Here is a 23,115-nt window from a genome sequence, read left to right as displayed (position 1 = left end):
GGTATTGAAGTCTTCGTTGCTATTCATTCAGATTTCGAATGTGTTCATAAATGACTCAACAAAGTTCTTTGATCATTAAAGGCTTATTCAACATCTCTCAACTAGAGAATCTCTAATCCCAAATTAGAAAAATACTGATTTCGAAAGCTGGGAGTGATAGAATCGGAGATATAATTCAAAAAATGACCTACCTCTTCAAAGTTCATAAAGCAAACATATTGATGGAAGTAATTTGTTACTGTAAACTTGAAACCTGTATTCAACTTGAGCATACATATGCATATATGTTTCTGAATTAGTTATAGACCAAGGTATAGTGGTATAAAGAAAGGTGTTGAATTTTACGATCAGAAAAGAATGAAAAGGTACCCGTTACAATTCATTAACATAAATTGACGACAAATTTGATAAGAAAGTATATTTTAATGGATTACAGTCCAAAATAATGAAATTATAATTTTGGTTTCATATAAATTTTTTCGAGTTCACAGTACACATATTTAATTATATGATCGGGGAAAAAAAATTGTCCCTCCTGATGAAGTTGATCACAATAGATAAGTAGACTCGGGAGTCGGGACCAATATAAGAAAAAACAAATAATGTGCTTATAAGCTACGACAAACAGAACATCTGATCAACTGGTAAAAATTACTTGCAGAAATATCTTATCAATATTGACAATATTATTCACCCAACAAGCTGTCCATTTTAAAGAAATATTGTGTAAATCACGAGTACTCTTTACATTGACTGTGCAATATAATTAAATAGGTAATCTTTATATAATCAATGTTTATTTACATTGATAATTCATAATGCGGAATTCATAATGCACTAATTTGAATCGCACTATATTTTGATTAATATATCTATCCAAAAATATATATGATCATTAATATCGTAGGTGAAAAAAAGTGTTACCATTTTGTCTGAAAGTTTCGAAAAAAATTATCCATTATTTCCGTGACCACAAAACCGACGGAGCTGAGATTACTGACGACAGAGTTGAGATTACTGGTGTTGACATCAAATATCAATTTCTGCTCAGTGCAAAATTTCAAACACATAACATCTTCAGAACTAAAGAAAATTCAAAAAAAGTTTTGGTGAGAAATATCCTCGGAAATATTTAGTAATATTTTCTTGACAACAAATCAGATCTGGTTGAGATTCTCAATGTTTATAGTAAATAACCTTGTCAATTTTTTGGGAAATTTCATGGAGCTGATATCATAAAAAATTCAAGAAAAATGTGGAAAAAAACATGAGGCAAGCACAAGTTCATTCATAGGCTAATTGTACCTTTGGAGTGCCCAGAACTTTATATTCCTAGGTATATAATATCATAGTATTATACTTATACTATTATACTATGATAATATGTGGTCTTCTCAAGGGTTCAATTGGCGCATGGATAAAAGAGTGCTCAAAATCTCCGGACTACAAGTCTGGGGTTGCCTCGTTTTTTCATCTTTCATCAGATTTAAATGCCAACAACAATCCAAGTTATAACAATTGAGCCGGCAAAAGTTTCTGTTAGAGGCCATGGTCACAACTTAAAGGTGCACATAGACTATCTCGGTAACAGTTGCCGTAAAACGTGTATTTCTACGATAATATTGCAATGTTGAATGTTTTGGAATATAACTTCCAGTAGTAAACCTGATAAATCATTCACGGAAGGAATGTATTGCATTCACAACACCGAAAATAGTGAATACGTACTATAATATTTGGCGACAAAAACTGAATATTTTATGAATTTCTGAAGAAATCGTTAATTCGAATTTGGAAATGATAAACGCAAAAACTGTTAGGCGATATTTAAATACTAAATACATTAGATAGGTATCATATTTTTCAGCAAAAATTTAGCCTCAATATTTCATGATCTTTTTAAGTATTCATTAATTCGAATTTGTGAAAGATAAAATCAGAGTAAAACCGTTAAGTGACACTGGAATATTCTATACATTAAATTGGTTCATATTTTTCAGCAAGAATTTAGCCTCAATATATCATGAACTTTTTAAGAATTAATCAATTTGAATTTTTGAAAGATAAATCAGAGTAAAACCGTTAAGTGACACTGGAATATTCAATACATTAAATAGATATCATATCTTTCAGCAAAAACTTGGCCTTAATATTTTAGAAATTTTTGAAAAAATCATTGATTCGAATTTGGAAATGATAAACGCTGAGTAAAAACTGTTAGGCGATTTTTGAATACTGAATACATTAAATAGGTATCATATTTTTCAGCAAAAATTTAGGCTTAATATTTCATGAATTTTTGAAGAATTCATTTATTCGAATTTGTGAAAGATAAAATCAGAGTGAAACCGTTAAGCGACACTTGAATATTCAATACATTAAATAGGTATCATATTCATATATGCAAAAACTTTGCCTGAATATTATATGAATTTTCGAGAAAATCATTGAATCGAATTTGAAAAGATTAACGTAGATATAATATATGATATATAGAGTTATGTAGTAACCACACTGTAATCCACAAACAGTCAACAAAAATTTCGACGAGAATGTTGACACCTTAAGAAACCAAGGGTTTTCCCACTGTGGAATCGAAAAATTTTATATTCAATATGGCTTCTTAGTCAGATGAGTTGAATGAATTTTTCAAAAGAACACAGATATTATTATTTTTGTTCAAACGAGTAACTTTCTGCAAAAAGAAAAATTATAATAAACGAAAAAATAAATCATTGCGTGCAATTGGAATGTCTTTCAGATTGACTAAGGGCAGTTCCGAGACGTATAACTTCCGTCATGTTCTTAAGCTCTACAAAAAAAGAATTGACGGATTCCAACTGAAACACAACACAGGTAAGATCGAAGTTAAAAATCACACAAAAAGAAACCGATACAATCGAAGTAACCCCTTCAAATTCGGTGAACTGACATTCGCACTCTCTTGCAAACAGGATCGATAACTCGCATGGTTGCGACCTAGGCACTAGGCACACAAAACAACCTTCGATACTCAAACTACGGGACTTACCGATTATTACGAAACGTCCAAAAATCTCTGTTCACCTATCATCACAAGGGGAAATCGGCAAACCACAAACCGTCACCGATGATAACGAACGTTTTCGTACACATAAACAAAACCTCCGTCCGCACGTCGTTTAGGGAGACTGCTCTCGACGCACGTCGATAAAATTCAAGCGCGCTCGGCACCGCACACCACGACGCCGTCGACGTACTGTTTTGTTTACCTATTTGACAGGTCGGTCGGACTATCGGCGATCCCGTGCAGACCAGCTGCCGGCTGCTGCTGGAGATGACGTATCCTTGGGTTATTACGTTGGGGATTCTATTGAGAACGCTGTTGCCGCCCGTTTTGTGATTACGGTTGCGCCGATCTTTTACTTCGCCTTGGACACAATTTTTGGTCCTCTATGGATGGATATAGGTGTGCATTTCGTGAATGGTCAGTTGGACGCGCATGGTTGCCACGGTACCTTTGGGATTATGGAGAGTCATTCAAAGGGATCTTCTTCTTTTGGTTCTTAAGTTTCGATGATGAAGCTTTGAAATAGTTCGTGCTGTAGAATACTCATATGTTATGCTGAATGATAAGGATAAATATTACGATGCTCATTCGAATCCCATTTTACTCTTTCAAAAAAAAAAAAAAACTTCGAAACTAGTGAGTGTAGGATTTCGAGCTGAAATATCTTATTGTGTAATTGTGTAACATTGTAGTAAAACATGCTTCAAATTTCAAGAGCGCATACGATAAGTTATTTATCATAAAAATTATTTCATAGAAATGATTAAGTTCTCATGAAATCGTCTGGTCAAATTCCATTCGGGCATTTAATTTTTTTTTTTTTTAAATCGACAAAACACAGTGCAAAATAATATTTGTTCAACAAAAAGCATTCGTGCAAGTGCAAAAATCCTCGTCGTCGACTCGGACTTATGTTGCCACCAACATTCATGATTTTTGTTGATATATTACTTAGTAACGTGTTTTCTCGATTTTTTTCGAAAAAAATAGATTATTTCGATATTCTTTCTAAATTTTATGTGATTCTGATACGCGATCAACAAGAAATTTCACACGAAATTTTCCAACTGAATACAATTTTTTCATTTCGATCGAAGCTGGAGTTGGATAATGCTTATTAACAATCATAATCTACACCTGAAAAGTCAAAGTTTCTTTTCGTTCGAGACTCATGATGTTTACGGCTGAATGGATGGACATGAATTCGACCTTCAATTTGACAGCAATAAACAAAACTTCGCCGTTTTAGACCAATCCCTGCTCAAAATTCTAAAATAATAGATATTCTAACGAAATCATACAACGATATGTTCAGGGAACGAGCAATCAAACATACATTAAAAGCACTACAGATAATACTACATTTAATATTATCATTACGCTATCGTTGATCATTGACTAGATACTAGATATTTAGAGAATTCTGAAGACGATGTTGGGAAGGGAACAGTGTTATCCAAGTGTACTTCTGTTCAAACAGAGCGGAGTGCTAGACATCCGGCAGTTGTTTTGTTTGAAGATGATATTGAATGTACGCAGTCGAAAGTTGCAAATAGAACATATTGAACATTCATACAACACCAGAGGTAGGGAAAATAAAGTATTAATTCCCAGATGTTCAAAAACCGTCGGACAAAGGCACTGCAAATTTTTGGGTCCAAAGATTTGGGATTTGCTCCCAGACGAGTACAAGACATTGGTGGGTCATAAAAGGTTCAAGTACGAAGTGAAGAATTGGCTCAGAGAGGGCGGCGAGGAAATCTACAGGGTGTTATTCGGCTAACTTCGAGGTTGTCGTGACCAGCTATGATGCCTCAGTACTGTGTAGAAATGATCGTGACATCCTTCCATTCTTTTTATGCGTTTTGTAAATTTTGTATTTTCGTTTTTTTGATGATTGTGGTGTTTTAATTATAATGTACGAAGTAAAATTGATGTACTCTTTGGCAATATCACGCACGAGCAATTATATTGCTTCAGTGATGCCGCGTTTATTCTTGTACTATTGTATGCTTTTTGTGAATAAACGATTATTATTATTATTATTATTATTATACCACTCTTTCATAGTGAAATATCTCAATACGTATGAAAAATATAGGTAATAATAATAATAAATATGGATCTAACATATTAGAAATTAATTGAATGGAATACCCAAAGTCGAAATCGGGGTCATTCGTTCTCAAATCTCGGAATGTATATAAAAATATTCAAATCAGAAAATTATAAGAGCCATCACTTCGTATTTCAGAATGGTCACTGATTAAAATTCGAAATAATTTTTATTTTATGTGAGATTTGATGTCAAACAGAAAATGATAATGAACCGTACTATGAAATTCACAGTGATTTGGTTTATTGATTATTTTATCATAAACATTAATCGCAGAGGCTTTAGAGCCTTTACGCGATATACAAACAATACATTCAATATTACAGCAGCCAACATAAGTATCTAGTGAAGAAAAAAAAAAAAGAAAAATAAATTCAATTCAACAAATACAAAATAGAAGTAATTCCAATATTCCAATAATAAACCCCTGAAATCGATCAAGAAATAAAATGTTAGGATTAATCATGAAATTCTCATAGTTTTAGAATTTGTAGAAACAAAAAATTGAATGAAAAAAATCATCCGCCAAACAAAGCTTTTTCGGAGATTATTCGTATAAAATCTGACATAACGACCTCATGAATTTTGAAAGCAAAAAATCAAGGAACAAAATTTCTAAGAATGTATATCTTCACTCTTCAGATATAAACAACGCATAATTCCAAACTTCACCGTGTAATGCCACGATTATAGTATGTACTCAACACAACAATCTTCACCGCCAAGTTCTAGTCCCAAATGTTAGTTATTAATTTTTGAATAGATCCTTCTGTATTATCATCATTCAGTCTGACTGGATCCAATTCTGTATATGATCATTTAACTACATTTTACTTAGGACGTTGCAATGATACCACGAATTCTGAAAATTCACAGACTCCGGTAAAAAACTAACGCGCCGGCAACACTGTGACATTTTAAAACATCCGAATCATTACCCGACGTTACATCAACCGAGAAACAACAATTGGGAATAATCAATAGGGATTCCCCAGAATACTTTTCTGGCGCTCCAGGCTTCCAGGTAAGGCCCTCAGCAGACATACATCTGGCTCTGAAGATGAATCATCTGTTCGAGAGAAATTTAAATTGGACCAAATGTCAACATACTCAATAGATATTCTAACAGCCTCCGCAGATGGTTTCTTTCGAAGATTTCAATAGTTTGTTACCTTTCGTTATTGATTTCGTTAAGTAATTATAAAGGTGAACCCTAACCATGAATTTTGGGTTTAAAATATTCCACGAAGCTTTTATATTCTTTGAAATCCTGAATCTTTGGAAATAATTATCTCACATTCAGATTTTACTTTTAAGAATTTTTGTGAGATCTGAAGAAAGAGAAAATTAATGAATTTTAAAGTTTTACTGAGCTGGAATTGGGTTTCTGAATAGGTTTGTGACTGTATCTCATCCATCTCAGAAGAGCACTGGACAGCGGAATGATTTCCTCTGATTTTGGTTACTCGATCAACATAAAATCATTATTTCACAATGAAAAAGTCCTTAGTTCTTTTTTCGAAAAATCACTTGTTTTCTGAAATGAGAATATGTTTTTTTGAATTTTTCTTGAAATTGCTGAGGACTTGAAGAAATGGCATTTTGTGGATATTTTCCAACGAGAAGGGTACCAATAAAATTTTGGAAATATGGGTTGAAAACTCTTGTGCTGTGTCCGTGAAAACAATAGTTTCCCAATAAAAACTAGATACAACATTGTTCAGGAACAGATCTTTTGTTAATGGAATCGAAAAAATCTAATAGGAAATAATAATAATAGAACATGGTCATCAAATGTCATTACTTACTCTTCAACAATTTCAAGAACATTTTTTTTCATATTTGGGAGCTTTAACTTTCCAAGGAAAGGCCTGAAAGTCTAATCTCAAGATTACAACAAGCTTTTTTAAATTTCAATAGAAAACAAAAAACTCATAATCATTTATTAAACAATTGGTAATTTTCTTTCCCATACATACAACTTTTTATATTCTCTAAAATACTAATTTTCTAGTATTAATTTCGATTCATCATCTCCAGCTGACTAATTTCAATTTCAAAAGAGACAATCATATGATTTCGACCATGGTTAGATTTAATAGTTTGTAGTTAAATATAATTTGGCCTGCCCGGCACAATATGGGATGAACTTCAAAAGTAATGATGTGCAACACTTTTGGATTTGACGTCTTAATAAGCCGATTTCGTTTATTTATGATGTAGATTTTACTATATTAATTATAAATAATTTTATATAAAGATATTTAAGAGGGATTATCACCACGTGGCTTTCCGCGAATCAGTAAAAATTTGGTACCCATTTATTTGCCCTCTGATGAATCTGCGATGACTACACGGTGTACGAAGTTGAATATTCACCTTATCTTCTTTCTCTTTTCGAAGCAGATAAGAAGAGTGCAGCACTGTACGCCGTTCAATAATTTTTTTCTCAAAATAATAGTTTTACCTGTTTTGCAATGATTTTTCGCGAATATTTCAAAAATATATCAGTGCTTTGTACATTGTGCATATCATCAATTCTTTTGCGAAAAATGAAAAGCTTACCAATTTTTCGTTTAAAATTGTTCAGAAATTATGTAGAAAGTCCATAAAAATCGGTGATTTGTAAGAAATGATATCTCTGATGTCGTTTTGAACTGAGCAGCCACGGGGTGGTGTTTCCTCTTAAGTAATAACTCTTTTTCAGTGATTCGCACTCGGTAATGCAATTTTCTTACCACACAACTTCTGTTTCTCGTCGTTTTCGTCGAAAAAAAAAATACAAAAAATCCTCTAAGCCTGTATTCGGTTAACCACGGGCCAAATAAGTAGATAAGAATAAGTGGATGTGCAATAACGCGAAATCTCTTGAATATTCTGATTACATTTTCGAACCATTGCAGATAGCTCGCATAGACGTGAAGTATAGACGGTCATATAAATGCCGAGTAGTCAGATGTAATAAGTTGTAAAATGTATTCGTTACTTCTTTATAACAGCAGGACAGAGGTTTTCTGAATTATCGTGTAGAATTTACGTTCTTCAACACTAAAATTGCGAAAATTATTAACATAAACTGCGGATACAGAAACAAAAAAAAACTTACACCGTTCATTTAATTTTATGAAGATTCATTGGTTTAATTATACAGGAAATATCAATTACTGAAGTTTTCAGCACTAAATTGAACGCATAGTAATGAAGCCGAATAATTAAATTTTATGGTTCACAAACTGTCGAGAAAGTACACAAAACTGGAAACACAAACATGCTTTCTGTATTCGAGGGAAACTGTGCAACTATAAAATCCATTAATTATAAAACCGTTCCTCCTGAATATCCTGACAGCCCCATCAGGATTTGATCGTTCGCCAATAGTTCTTTCTAGAATTAATTGAATTTATCGAGTGTAACAACCTACCATAATTACAATATTCTTAGTATAGTAATTTCAATAGGACTAGTCATTACTTCAGTCTTCAATTCATCCGAAACAAAAAGGCTTCAAATTCTCCAGAAGCAGCAGAATGTTCAATCTCGAAACAATATATTGAAGTATCTCATAAGTAGTAACTATGTATAATAATCAGTGCTTGGACTGTTAGTTATAGGAAAAAGTTACTCCATTCGATTTATTTTATTTTCAGTTGTCAAAATTTATCGATGACGGTATTTATAAGTATACATTTGCTAAAGTATATTATAATGAAATGGTATATTCTAATGACAATGATAGTGGGTACAAACCACATTTATTACGGCAAACGCCTTGGCTAGATTTGGAGTTAAGAATGACATCAAAATTTTTCCTCGAAAAAATGAATTCGTTCCTCAACAATGATAAAATACTGCAATTGCTTAATAATCCATTTATAATATATCCTGCTATCTCACTCTCTAGTCTTGTATAAATAAAACAATGTTGTAAATCAATAAAATGCGATTGTGGTATTAAAATACTTGGAATTTTCGAAAAAAAATTGGAGAAGGACTGACGGATTTTTCAATCCAATTTTTGGAATTTGCACATCTCATGATATAATGTTTCAGGTGGAGAAAATTTTTTTCAGGTTATAGGTTTGACATATGAATTCATTAAAGTTAGTGAATAAATGAAATGTGCCCAATGAAATCGAAGGATTTCACAATGTTGCAGTTCAATTTATAGGTTTAGGACAGGGTGTAATCATGTGAAATCATGAAATCCTCGGTGTTAGAACACCGAGGATTTCACAATGATTGATCAACCGATCAACTCGCTGTATTTTTGCGTCTGTTTTTTGAATTTTAAGCCGTGATGAGTGGTCTCAAACGATAAGGTGTGACTCGTTGATGATGAATTCGTGGTCAAATTCCGACCAGCCGAAAGCATGATAACTCCCGAACAAAAAACCAAGAAAGTTGAAATTTTCAGGGTTCAAGTTTGAATGTCTTGGTTAAATTTCTTAATGTATAAAATGCGAGAAGAGGTTCCTTAAATATGGCCGTTCAAATTATGTTTTCCTTATAATTCCATAATTTAGGATTCGAATTATAATTTCATGTTTATTGCGTCACCAGAACAATAGAAAATTCAAGCAAAATATCCAAAAAATACCCTATATTCCAACAAAAGACTCAACATGAATCCATTGGTGTCATCATTTGTTTTATATTGCAATCAGTTTTGAAGTTGTAATGCAAACTTGTATTTTTTTCAAATATAAACCATACAAATTTCTATTACAAATAATATCGTTTTTTCCTCCTTTTCAAAAGTATATAACATGGTATATAAATTTCTTATCTTACTCTAAAATAATCAAAAGTTCCAGTTACACAGAGCAAATTCTAGGGGTGTCTCTATTATATATAGTGTGTGAACTTCAGATAACTAAAATATTCCATGTCACCAAGGTCTCCCGATTTAACACCGTTAGATTTTTATTTTGGAATGTTGCAAAAATTGAACGGTATTAAATTCGGAGACCTTGGTGACATGGGATATTTCAGTTATCTGTTCACAGATTAAAATAGGAAGACACTAAGTTGATTCGTCGTATGAAACTGAAACTTTGGATGATTTTCATAATTTGATAAGGAATTTATATATCCTGTGTTATATTTTTTCGGAAAAAAAAGAAAGCGATTTTATTTGTTATGGATATTTCTATGGTTTGAATTTAAAGAAACACAATTTTGTATTATAACTTCAAAACTAATTTGTGATAAATGAAAATTATAATACCAATAGATTGTACTGAAAAAAGTGCCTTTAGAATGTTTATGTTTCATGCTTTTAGCATAGTATAAGTTATATAAGGATATACTATGCTTTTAGCACCAGTAATGAAGAAGTTATGAGAACTTTTCATTTCATGCCATTTTCCAATTTTATCTTATAGCTTGAAAACAGTTGAACTCAAAAGGTTGTGGTTCTCGCCAAATTAATTCTCTCAAAAATCGATCCCGAAAATGTGCTATTCATTTTTTCTAGCTGAACTAGACAACGAATTTGGGACACCAGGTACAGTTATTCATGAAACATCCTGTATAACATGTTTCAAATATGGTTTCGTTATATTTTCAAGCTACAGAATGATGGTGGTGCGACTAAAGGCGAGCCCATCGTGGAAATACCCACATCTCCCATACAGTGATCGTCCATCACCTCAAGCAAAAAATCCTCTTGATATGGAGTACATTTTACGGTGGAAGAAATATAATGAATATCTCTGCAGTAAAAGTGGGAGTTGCAATCAAGCTTTTTATGACTGTAAGCGGTTACGTGACTTCATTTTGACTTCGAGACAAATTAACCGACAAATAGCGAGAAAGAGCCGCTGGTGCATCAATCAGGAGATATTCGCAATGCACAGATTAAAGAGTAATTGATGGAAAGAAGAAAATCTCTTAGGAGATATAGAAGAAGTTCGCAAAGCAGAATGATAGTACGGGAATGCCTGAAATACAGGGTTCTTTTCAGCTGAATGAGAAGTTTCGATAGTTGTTCTTAAGATGCATAGAATCCCTGGTGTGTGTACTGATTCGATTTTGTTTCAGACTTTTTGAGATATCCACCTGTTGCTTTGGTGTTCTGCTTCACCAGAGTTGTGTAAGGTGGAGCTCTCCAGAAATTTAAAATTCCCGCTATCTGCCTGGCGTCACTTAAAAATGATTTTAGACTTTACAAACTTTCTGATACTGGAAACTTTCACAATAAATTACAATTCAATTCCTATCGAATTTTTAATGAAATGAACGGAATATAATAATAATAATAATAATAAGAGAGTTTATTCATGAAAATACATTCAATAAACTCTATAATACTGTAGAGTTTTATAAAAATATAAACTGTGCACAGTAATACAGTAATAATGACAGAGTATAGACTAAAGAAGATTGTTACGAGCATAGAATATAAAATATTATTGTTCTATACTCAAAGGTCACGAGAGCTGAGAATCGAGAGAAATGTCAAATATAAACGATGTGTGCGCCATCTGAGATAGACGCGATCCCTCGAAATCAAGTAGGATAAATCTGAAAAATCTCCCTTTTTGTCTGAAAGTTTTACAGAAAGGTATAAGTAGACACACCAGGTTTTCTATGCATCTTAGTTGTTGTCTTTGGTTTGACACTTTAGAATGTCAATGTGTTGACATTTATGTTCAGAAAGGTTAGGCAATACACCTTGAATCGCTTAGCGCCAGAAAAACGCGTCCAAATTGAGGAAATTTGCTTTAAAAAAAATAAACCTGTAAATTATTGATCGTTTTCGCTCTAATTTTACTCTATTCGATTCCAAACCATCAACAAGAGTAGCGCGAAGTGTTGAAGAAGAGGCCGAAATGTCGATACGTCGCCGTTCTCAACTTGTTGGCTTTCATCCTTCGACTATGTATGTAAAAAATTTTGTGTGGGGATCCTACGTGCTCATAAACTACAGATTGTACAAGAATGAAAGCTAAATGACCATCGTTTACGTTGTATTTTGGCTGATTGGGCTAATTCGAAACTGGCCGAAGATGAACATATTTACAGGAGAATTGTGTTTAGTGTTTTATTACGAAATTTATAAACTATTTGTCCTCTTCTTCAATTCATAAATGCCAAAAGATCTGAGATTCTTTGAAGTTTTGCAGAAACGAGAAAGTACAAAAGGATCCTTCGAAAAAATAATCGATCCTCCATCACCTGTAATGATTTCTCGAGATATAAGGATCCATGGGATGTAGTTATCTATTCCTATCTTAATATATATTTCTTGTGTGCGTGTGTATGTGACTGAACTCCTCCTAAACGACTGGACCAATTTTGATGAAATTTTTTGTGTGTGTTCGTGGAGATTCGAGAATGGTTTAGATTTACAGTTTGGTCTACTGGAAAATGTTTTTTCAATTAATTTCTTATTTATAAGGAGTTGTTGATTTTGGAATGTCAAACGATGACATTTTGTGGCTTAGACATAGAAAATCCGTGTTTTTCTCACGGCCAATTGTACGTTGCGTGTTCCAGAGTTGGAAAACCATCGAGTTTGTTTGTTTATACTCCTCATGGACTAACTAAAAATATTGTACATCCAATGGCATTACGATAAATTGAGTTTTTGTAAATTAAAAAAAAAAAATATATATGTTATAAAATGTTTTGAGTGCAAGCTTTTTCACCTTTCATTAAAATGAGTTAAAGTTTTCATTTACGATGCTGTTATTTATTTAACAAAGTAATAACTTTTCAATAATAATTTTCATCAAAGCGGTCCAGATTGTTTCAGCTCATTAAAAAAAGTATGAAATTAAAGACGTGTGTACAGGACAACGTCTGTCAGGTCCGCTAGTAGTATAGTAAATTTCATCTCACTTTCTCTTATAGTTTCCGGAAAAAGTTCTAGCGGCGTACACGGACGAAAAGACTTTTTCATAAATTTTTAGTTTATACACCAAACAAGTATGTACGTTATGAAACATTTGGAAGTGGTGAAGTTTTCCTTGAACAATTACGAAGGATTTAAAAAAATTTAAATTTTCTGAACAATTTAATAATTTATTACACTATAAGTGTATTGAGTATTACACATTGGCTCAGTATTGTAATTTCCAAGAAATATTCACAATCAAGTTCAAAAGAAAATACAAGTTCTTCGTACAGGCTAATCATTATTTGCTATCCTAAGGCCTTCGTTGCATTATAATCAGATATGTACGAGGTGGCTCACCGATAATGATCAATATCCACTGGTAGGCGAGAGGTGGACAGATACAGACAGATACAGGGGCGGTCAATAAAATGCATGGATATCTAATGCATGTTTGACGTATAATGTTTGTCGAATAAATAGGTTACTTGAGGAATCTCTCTTGACAGCTCTATACAAAATTCTTATATACGGTCCAAGTCGAATCTCAAAACTTAGAGCTTGTATGAGTTAAAATAACCCATTATTTTATACGTTTTACTGCGTAAAGCTACGAATCTCAAAACTTAGAGCTTGTATGAGTTAAAATAACCCATCATTTTATACGTTTTACTGCGTAAAGCTACGCTTTCCTCGGACAGTCTCCGTCAACCGTCGCGTTTCAACGATTTATCTAACCAATCGTAATTCTAGAAATCACTTCGATGGGTGGGGCTACGCTATTGCTAGAATTGCGATAGGTTAGATAAGGTCGTCGAAACGCGACTGTCGACGGAGACTTTCCGAGGAAACCGTAGTTTAAGGAAGATACCGTAGACTACGTTTTCTGCTGAACGAGTGGATTGAATATATGGAAATGTTGTAATGAAAAAAACAATTTCAATGGTCATTGACTTGACATTCATATATTCATGCCAGACAAATATGTTCTAAAAATTATTCAAATCTCCATTGTATGAAGTCCCTCACTTCTGCATGGAGGGCTCTGTAGAAATGAACCTATATGACACCATCTTTTCGTGGAACCAAATATGAATAAGGCTAAGGAAAAAGTTAAACCCACTGAAGGAGAGGAGAAAAATACCTCAACTCCTTCATCCGGGACCCTTGAAAAAAGGAAAAATCGGGAAAACCTTCTGCCGTTTGAGCTGCCCAAATTGGGAGCACTGGGCGGCAGAGGTTCTTTAGCACTCCACACAGCTAAACCACCCCACCCCGAAATTAACACAAAAGGGAAAGGACCACATCACAACTCCGGAACGGCCTCATTAAAAGAAGCCAAAGAAGCGGCTGTAAAACGGTATTCTTCCCAAGAATTCAGAAATTCTTGCAAAATTGGTTGTGCGCTCTAGATACCTACCCGTAAAATATTTCAAATTTCTATGCCAATGGCTGTTGTATTATGCTTTCTAGTCCTTTGTTACTGAGAAGTCAGCCTTCCACAGTATGTTATTTGAAAAAAAACTAATTTACGCATGCGGAACACACACCGTATACTCAAAAAGCTGAAATTTTTATGGATTATTCAATGTTCGCAACCCGATCACCCATATTTCACCAAAGAGAATAAGGCGAAATATTGAGATTCGAGGTATTTCAGGTTTGGGCATGAGCAAAACCCAAAAATCTAAATCAATTTTTGTCAACATCGGATAAGTAGAAACCAAGGTATGTGAATACTAGTAAATTCACGATTGCGCATGTTCATCGCGCATGTTCATCGCGCACCTTTCATTTGGAAAAGCTAAATTTTGTTTGGTACCATCTACGGCTAATACCGAATGCCAAAGCCAAATTTCATTAGAATGGGATAATAATTGGATAAATAAGGCGTAAAAGACAGAAAAGCATGAAATCGAAGGTGTTCGGATGGTCTGGATTGCATTTTGAGATAAGAGACCAAACATTTTCTCGTTCTTCTAGACTGATTTCGATCATATTTATTATGTGTATCCATGAAACCGCTGATGGACATATGTTTAATTCCATCTTCAATTCAAATCTTAAACCAATTTCAGATCACTAGCATTTTAGACTACTGCGTATGGGTGTTTTGGAACCTGTCACTTATCTGTCGAACCTAAGATCTAGCGTTTACTGATATGATAGGAAATTTTGTTGAAGTTATTCCGATTGGGTTATTAATGATCACATAGAAAATTCAGCGAGCTACAACCCAGAAAGCATTGCGCCACACCCGTTAGAAAAAATTTTCTTAGATGTTCCTTTTCCTGGAGTTTCCCAAAGTTCCATGAATTAAATTGATTTTTCCCTTCGTCAACACAAATTTTGTACTTATAAATAAATTACAACTAATACAAAATAAATTACAGAAATAAAATCGACTGAAACTTCGAACATACATTTTTCATTTATAATGAAAAAAAATGACTCACTTTATATTCGATTTGGGCTGAGATGAATTGTGAGGAACACGTGCACTGGAGGATCTGCTCAATTTTGTTCCCATTTTCGGTGGTTTATCAGTCAAGGTAGCATTTCCATCTAATAAGATTGAAGGTAAATTCGTATATTTTCATTTATGAACCAAAAACTAAAATATACTCTAGAATATTAGAATTTATCCTCATAATAAATATGTTGTTACTGAAAATCAGACAGGAGTAATTAAAAGCAAATAATGGAATACCGAATAAAATAATTGAGAGTAAAAAGTAGCAACAGTTTAAATACACGAAAAATACATTACATCTGCTGATAATCAACATAGATGATGCCTTTGGGAAGAAAGTGATATTTCATAACTTCATTTCCGAAAGCATATAACGCATAGTTGCAGAGCTAATTTTATTATTCTTCCATTAACTGACATGGAAATTAATGAAGTCCAATCATTATAAAATTTGTGTTCATTCAAGCTTTCCGTTTTTAAGTAAGCAGTTGAATGTAGACGTATTCCTCAGAAATCAGAATATTTTTCTATTTAATTGAAAATGAAAATATTGTTCATTTTTGATATCAAATCATTTTTTCGATCAGTTCTATTCGTGAATCTATATCTTGATATTACATTCCAATCAAGTCAAGATCTACTTCTACAAATTGTCCTCGAGATTTCAAACATGTCAAAATTCAGCTATAATCAAGTACAAACGATCAGCAAGCCATCTATAAGCTTGATCTGTAGAGTGTGTAGAGTAAACCTATGATATATGTTGAAAACAATACACAATTTTATTCTCATTATTTTCAGTAAAAATGTGGTTCTATTCAATATATTCTAGGGTATATAATGTTTTGGGTCATTTTCATTCAGGATGATAGCACAGAATAAAAGTTTGTGTGAACGTTATTGAAATGATAGGAACCATTGCGACGCTTAACATATAGTACTGTTTTTTCACACATTCTTAATCGATCATAATTCAACGAAATAAAACTAAATTCACTCAGTTAGGATTTATTGATGTCCGTTCGCAATAAATTATATATTGGTTGGAAATCCAAATGAAAATTCGTAACAACACATTACAAAGTAGGGAATACATATTGAATTTTGTTGAGTGAAAAAATTTTCTTTTCAGATATTTTTGCACATTTGAAATTATACCAATATGAAATTCGACAATTCATTTATAAGAAACTCACTCTATCACTCAGAGAAAAAATTCTCTCAATTTCCATTGATAATGTTAATGTATGCAAAATAAACAATTCATAATTCAACTTAGAGTCACCGAAGCATCTTTTGCTATTGTTGTTTCATTTTCCGAGGAAGCTTCCTAGGAAATCGATGAATAAATTTTTTGAATTTTTGGTCATTTTCCTATTTTCAACCTGTAAAGAAATGTTTATTGGAGAAGAGTTTCAAGGATGACATATGGTTTAAAAATAGATCATAAAATTCAATAATGAGATTTCTCATCTGCAATATCTTGCAGATATTGCAATATGTTAAATTATTATTTGCGTTACCTATTTTTTCGGAAAAGGGTAAATTCATCAAACAAAATCTTTAACGGAGGGAATATAAAAATTAATTTGATCCTCAAAAAACTCCAAAACTGTCAATGTTACTCTTTTCACTCGAAATCTAAGTAGCCATACTCTTGTTCACGGGATTTAATAAGAGTGTGACTCACGTTTTGACAGCGAAATTGTCATAACCAGCATTTACAAGCTTCAATATTCAATCTACTTTATGATTTCGGGTATTTATAATATGTCAGAAGAAAGAAGGTAATTTTAATTAGATTTAAAAAATTTCCTCTGCAAAGAAAGAGCGATAGTATTTTAGATCTTAGTTGATCCAAACTAAACCCAAATAAAGTAGGAAAGTGAATTGGAATGAAAACTCAGGGTCGATTATGCTAGTGAATAACAAAAACGACAGAGATCGAAAAAATGTTTATCACGCATAGGCCCTAATTGTGATAGGACATACAATGTGTTCATATAATTCAATTATCGGTATGGTCTGCACTCAAACCGTATTTGCTAAAATTTATTGAACTTTAATTCCATCATAGTGTTCGATCATCTCAAAACAGTTCACACAAACCACAAAATTCCAAACAAAAAATTAAACAAAAAACACACCTAAAGCATGATTTTTCTGGTTCTCCTTAGTGATTTTTTGGTTGAATAGCTTGATTCTCTCAGACAAACTTAAATTCGATGGATCTAATGATAAAAGCAGATAATTAAAAAACATAAGAAAAGCACATCAGGAACTATCAGCGAAAAGCTTTTCAAAATTAGATTTACCATCTGGCTGCAGTTTGCTTGCTTCCCTTATCTCATCACTTGTCACAGGTTGTGTAGAATGTCTGCTTCCTTTGGTTTTTTCTACAGATAATGTACTTTGTTTCTTCCTAATAGGTTTTTCTAATTTTGTGCTATCTGTGAAATAATTTGTATTACAATATAGGCAATGAAAGCAGAAATAGGGAAGATTATCTTCATATTCATATAATAAATATTATCCATCCAAAAATCTCAAAATTCCTAGAGCAGTTTATCAAGTTGGGAAAACATTAAAGTGATTTAATTTCAAGGTAAAAGACCATAAACCATCTCATATAAATGGATGAATATGTGATAGAACTGAAGGAAAAGAATCTTAGGTTTTTCCGTACTTAACATACAGGTTTTTCCAATAAGATGTTTCATTTTGAAAAGCATTTTGACATTTGACAACCAAAAATATGCAATTACTAAAAATGGAAAGATACACGCTTCAAAAACTCATTGAAATTGTTGAAATTAACTATAAAAATGGTGGAAATTTTGGAGGCACAGTTCACACTTAATTAAAGCACTTTTAAGTTGTTGAGACAAGTTGGAAATGTGAAGAATCGATACCGAATCTGTTGCTCAAAAAAACTGAGAATATTGCTGCTGTAGGCCGTAGTGTTGACAAAAACCCAGGTTTGACGATTCTTCGTCGATCTTGGAAGTTAAGCATTCCACAAAGGATATAAGACCATATTTTGCATAAAAACTTGGGTAGGTCATCGGCAACAGTGTATTTTTGCTGACTGGCTTCTTGAAATGCATGAAAAAGATCCGAATTTTCCTCAAAAAAACATCAACTTTAATGAGTATTTCGCGCTCAAGAAATACATGAATTATAGTTGAAAACTCCCTGTTTCCTGGCCGTGTTATTACACTGTGATTACAAGTGTCTACCGAGATCTTGTGATCATGCCAATAGCCCATAATCGATTCAAGACCTTAAATATAGAATTCGTGATTCGTGAAGTTAACGAAGACATACAGCAGCAAATGAGCGAATTTGTCATCGAAAATCTCATGAAAAGGATATGGTGCTCAACCATAGCCGAGACTGATTTCATTTTCCATCGCTGCAATAACTATCTCTTCACAATGAAATAAACATCCAATGATTTCTCTTAAAATATAATCTTTTTTTTTTTAATATCAAAATGAAAACTTCTATTGGAAAACAGTTATTAATGAATTTTTCAGTACAAATAGAACCCATTGTGTCGATTTGAAATGTTCAAATGATTCATCAACGAGGCGATAATATTTACAAATATCGAAACATATATGAAATTAATGATTACCTGTTTTATTGTTTTGGTCCATGATTTTTGATTCTTCAATATCACAAAAGCTAACGGGATACCTTCTCACTTCTTGTGTCTCTGACGTGATGGAGATATTGGGTACATTATTGCCATTTCTACTAGATTCTGAAAAAAGAAAATAACCTAAATAAATTTTATGTCAATAGATTATGAAATATCTGAACATTTCGTTCTTTATTTTCCATTTTATTTTAAATGAGTGCTTGCATTACTCATCAGATAGCTTCCATTGAGAAAACTACATCCGAGTGATTCTTCATCGACAGATTCTCCCGCCACACTCGAATTTCATGAAGGTACTCAAAAACATTTCCTGAATTCTAATTCACATAATTCGAACAGAATCAATGAATTTATTGCTGATGATATGAAAAGGCTGCAAATTTCACACAAAACTTCTGCCTAAATCAATTTTAATTTTCTTTCAAAAACTACATTTACCTACAAAAACTACATTAATCAACAGAAACTACATTAAGAAAGGTTGATCTGAACAAATGCTAACCAATTGTTACCATTTAAAATCTCTATTACCAGTTATAATCTCTGTTTGTAGTTGCTGAAGATGTACCCTTATGCATTCGCAACATGTCCCACATAATACATTTAAGATCAGTGAAATTTTGTCTCTGAGCTCATTATTATTAGATTGTAAAATTTATTGTCAGCTATGGAGTCTCCCTCTTTAATATTTTGGCCTATATTCAATTCTTGTTTCGACAAAAATGAGTAAAATCTTTCATTATATGAAATAAAAGAAGAGGCTATTTACATTGGTTCCATGAACCTTTTTATTATATTTACCCAATTTGACGAGATCATGAAATAATACTGACGATTTCTGTTTAATACAAAGATTGAAAACATATATGTCGAGAATTTTAATTCCTCAACTATCATAGATACACGACAAAAGAAACACTAAAAACTTGACTATGTAATTCGTTCAATCACATCTCTTGCGATCTTTTTGGAATTATATATACACCAGCGTTGCCAACCGTACGGTAATTACCGTATTTGTACGGTAAATTGATGCCAAATACGGTATACGGTCCGAAGGGGCTACCGTACGCCAAAATACGGTAATTTCGTAATTTCAATTGCGATTTTTTTTTTGAGCTCATTGTAATAGTGGCTTTTGAAATTGTAATGTATCGATGTTTCTACTCATGTCTCTGTGTAGAAATTAGAAAACGGTATGATTTCGACAATTTTATTTTGCCAAAATTGCAGATATTTGTGCCTAAAAATGCAGTTTCTTCAGATATACACCAGCAGTTCCCATCATTAGCTCATTTGCTCCAAAATATGACACGTTTTTATGACAGTAGTGAAGGTCAACTAATCGATGAACAGTGGAGGTTGCTGCCAGATTACCATTTTACTGCTGATGAAGAAGAAAAATAGACATCAACGAGGACATTGACATATTCTGGGGAAAACTCCAAAAATATACAAATGAAATGGGTGTATTTGAATTCCAGAAATTGTCACAGTTCGTACTGAATATATTATCCCTTCCGCACTCAAATGCTGAATGCGAAAAAGAGTCTCCAGTAAAATAAACTTGGTTAAAACAAAATCAAGAAATAAGTTAATAACTAATACAATCAATGGTTGTTTATTAACGTCTCAGTGTGTGAAAAAAGATGGTAACTGCGTAGATTTTACACCTACTCAGAATATGTATGCAAGAATGAACAAAATTGATATGTATTCTAATTCTTCCAGTTCTAGTATCGAAGTTGATGAAGATGAATTTGTCATAGACGGTTGAAATATAAATTTTTGAAAAGAGGACACATGAATGCAAATCATATTTGTAAGTCTAGTTACTTGAAGTTGTTGAATGAAATTATCAATTCAAATTAGTGTTAAATGCAATAAGATGAAATTGTTTTTCTTTTTTCTAGATGTTACAATGGAATCAGAAGGTTTTACAGAAGCAAGTAGCAGTTCGGCCACCCCCAAACGTAGTGGTAGTAAGCTGAGCCCCTTAACCAACCAGAGAATTGAAAGAATGAAGGCTAAAATCAATTCTTTGAAGTGCAAAATATTTAGGCGTAAAGTTCCCCACTGTTTTTGCAAAGGAAGACCCATCGAGGCTACCAATAGAACAAATATCTCAAGATTGATATGTGAATCAAAACGATACCTTTCCAAAGATGCTCATATTATTTTGCTAATGAGTTGAAAGCAAACTTTGTTAATAAATTCAACAGAAGATATGATGATGATTTGAAAGAAATGTGCTTGTTAAGCTTGTTAAGTGAATACAAAAAATCAAAAACTAAGAAATCTATGCAATGAATAATGATTCACATTTAAGATTACTTATATATTACTTATTTTTATGTATATATTCTTCTGTACATTTTATTATGTTTATTCAATTGAATTAAAAATTCCACTAATTTGACAAAGCATTTTTTCTTTCTCTCCCTAATCTTTGATTTAGGGCTTAGTTAAATTTTGACAAGTTTAAATTACAATTTGTAGGATAGGTATGGCCATAGAATAGAAAGAATTGTTTATCTCTTTCTCTATGTACTTCTGTGGTTCTGTGTACGGTAAAAGTGTCCCAAATACGGTAATTTCTCGTCCCTGGTACGGTAATCTCAAGATTTTGGGTTGGCAACGCTGATATACACACACCTCAATCAATACTCTATTGAATGAAATTATCAATCATTTCAGGATCACAAATAAATACATTATTCATATGAACGAGATACGTATCCTTATCGATATTTATATCATAGATGTTGTTATTAGTCATTACGATAATGAAAAATGAACGTATTGATCCAACCTCACTAGGTAGGAAGGTATGAAAATCCCTGCAGAAAACCGATAAGTAGATGAATTAAAAAATATGTCCGTAGAATTGAAATGTATATAGGGTGGCCACTTTTTCAATGGGATTGTATTGGTAACTTTTAAACCATAAGAGTCAGAAGGTCGGTCAAATGGAGAAAAAGTTGCATGCATAGAAGTATTATCAAGCAGTTCAAACAAATCGAGATTATCATTGCCGGTTATTGAGATATCATAAAAAAAGTAAATTCTGTCATTTTGATTTTTCTTTTTTTCCCACTTTATTTCAAATATTATCAAAAAATGTTACAGACATTTTTTATTCGACAGTAAATTGTTCTCAATTTGACGTAATCAGATTTCGTATCCAACGTTTCGTGCTCTCTGGGCCACCCTCAACCTCATTTTTTTCAATACGGACCTGTTTATTTTATTACACTTTTCGAAATAACTTTTAACGCTGAATCTAACGATATATCATAGAATGTCATACAAAGTTGATTTTCAGGTGATTTTGACCCTTATCCAAATCTCTTTGGGTCGGATCTGTAGTGAATGCAATTTATCAAAAACCGCTGTTAATAAAATAGTCAAGAGACGCGAATACAATGATTTTAAATTCGAATACCAAGCCTTCAAAACTTATATCGTAATGATATCAAAATAAAGTTCGATTCTGGAACAAATGACAAATCCAACAATTGTGATTTCTCGCGAGAAGATTGAGAATGTATTGGAAGTTGGAAGGTATTCAAGAAGACGAAATAAGCAAATGTATAAGAAGTTTGGGTTCCAGAACCGTTAAGTGCATTTTACAAAATGGTGGACATTTCGAACACTTACTTCATTCATTTTCATTTACTTTCGAATAATCATTCGATTTTTCTTTCATTAAATGATAATTCGTTCAATTATTATGAATTGAAATATGTAAATAATTATTACTTGTTTCTTGATTTGATTCTGATATGTTCCATTTAGTTCAAGATGAGTAAGTTGATTTTCTCATCGAAATGTATTGCTTGTTGTTAATTAAACTAAAGGTACCGAAATGTAATACAGATCCGACCCAAAGAAATTTGGATAAGGGTCGAAATCACCTGAAAATCAACTTTGAATGACATTGTATGATATAGCGTTGAATTCAGCGTTA

General features: G+C 32.6%; 1 protein-coding gene and 2 long non-coding RNA genes across 7 annotated transcripts in view; 1 reads left to right on the top strand and 2 right to left on the bottom strand.

Moving 5' to 3' along the window:
- The window catches only part of LOC123671970 (supervillin-like), a 220,884-nt gene that overhangs the window by 39,318 nt on the left and 158,451 nt on the right, over positions 1 to 23,115 (bottom strand). For 4 of the 5 annotated variants that reach the window (XM_045605895.1, XM_045605893.1, XM_045605892.1 and 1 more), the window contains exons 6-9: positions 19,119 to 19,247; positions 17,794 to 17,928; positions 17,626 to 17,709; positions 15,462 to 15,570 (exon numbers count right to left, since the gene is read on the bottom strand). In XM_045605895.1, the coding sequence (XP_045461851.1) occupies positions 15,462 to 15,570; positions 17,626 to 17,709; positions 17,794 to 17,928; positions 19,119 to 19,247 (457 nt within the window). The remainder of the gene's footprint in view (positions 1 to 15,461; positions 15,571 to 17,625; positions 17,710 to 17,793; positions 17,929 to 19,118; positions 19,248 to 23,115) is intronic. The other variant, XM_045605896.1, reaches the window with a different exon arrangement.
- On the bottom strand, positions 20,272 to 21,793 carry LOC123671982. The gene is made up of 2 exons (XR_006746207.1): positions 21,491 to 21,793; positions 20,272 to 20,532 (listed from the first exon to the last, which is right to left on the bottom strand). It is a non-coding gene; the product is annotated as an uncharacterized LOC123671982 (long non-coding RNA).
- LOC123671981 lies at positions 20,530 to 21,227 on the top strand. Its single transcript, XR_006746206.1, has 2 exons — positions 20,530 to 20,967; positions 21,059 to 21,227. It is a non-coding gene; the product is annotated as an uncharacterized LOC123671981 (long non-coding RNA).

This window comes from Harmonia axyridis, chromosome 2, assembly GCF_914767665.1.
Source record: "Harmonia axyridis chromosome 2, icHarAxyr1.1, whole genome shotgun sequence".
Taxonomy (NCBI): Eukaryota; Metazoa; Arthropoda; class Insecta; order Coleoptera; family Coccinellidae; genus Harmonia; species Harmonia axyridis.
This window is presented reverse-complemented; position numbering and strand designations above follow the sequence as displayed.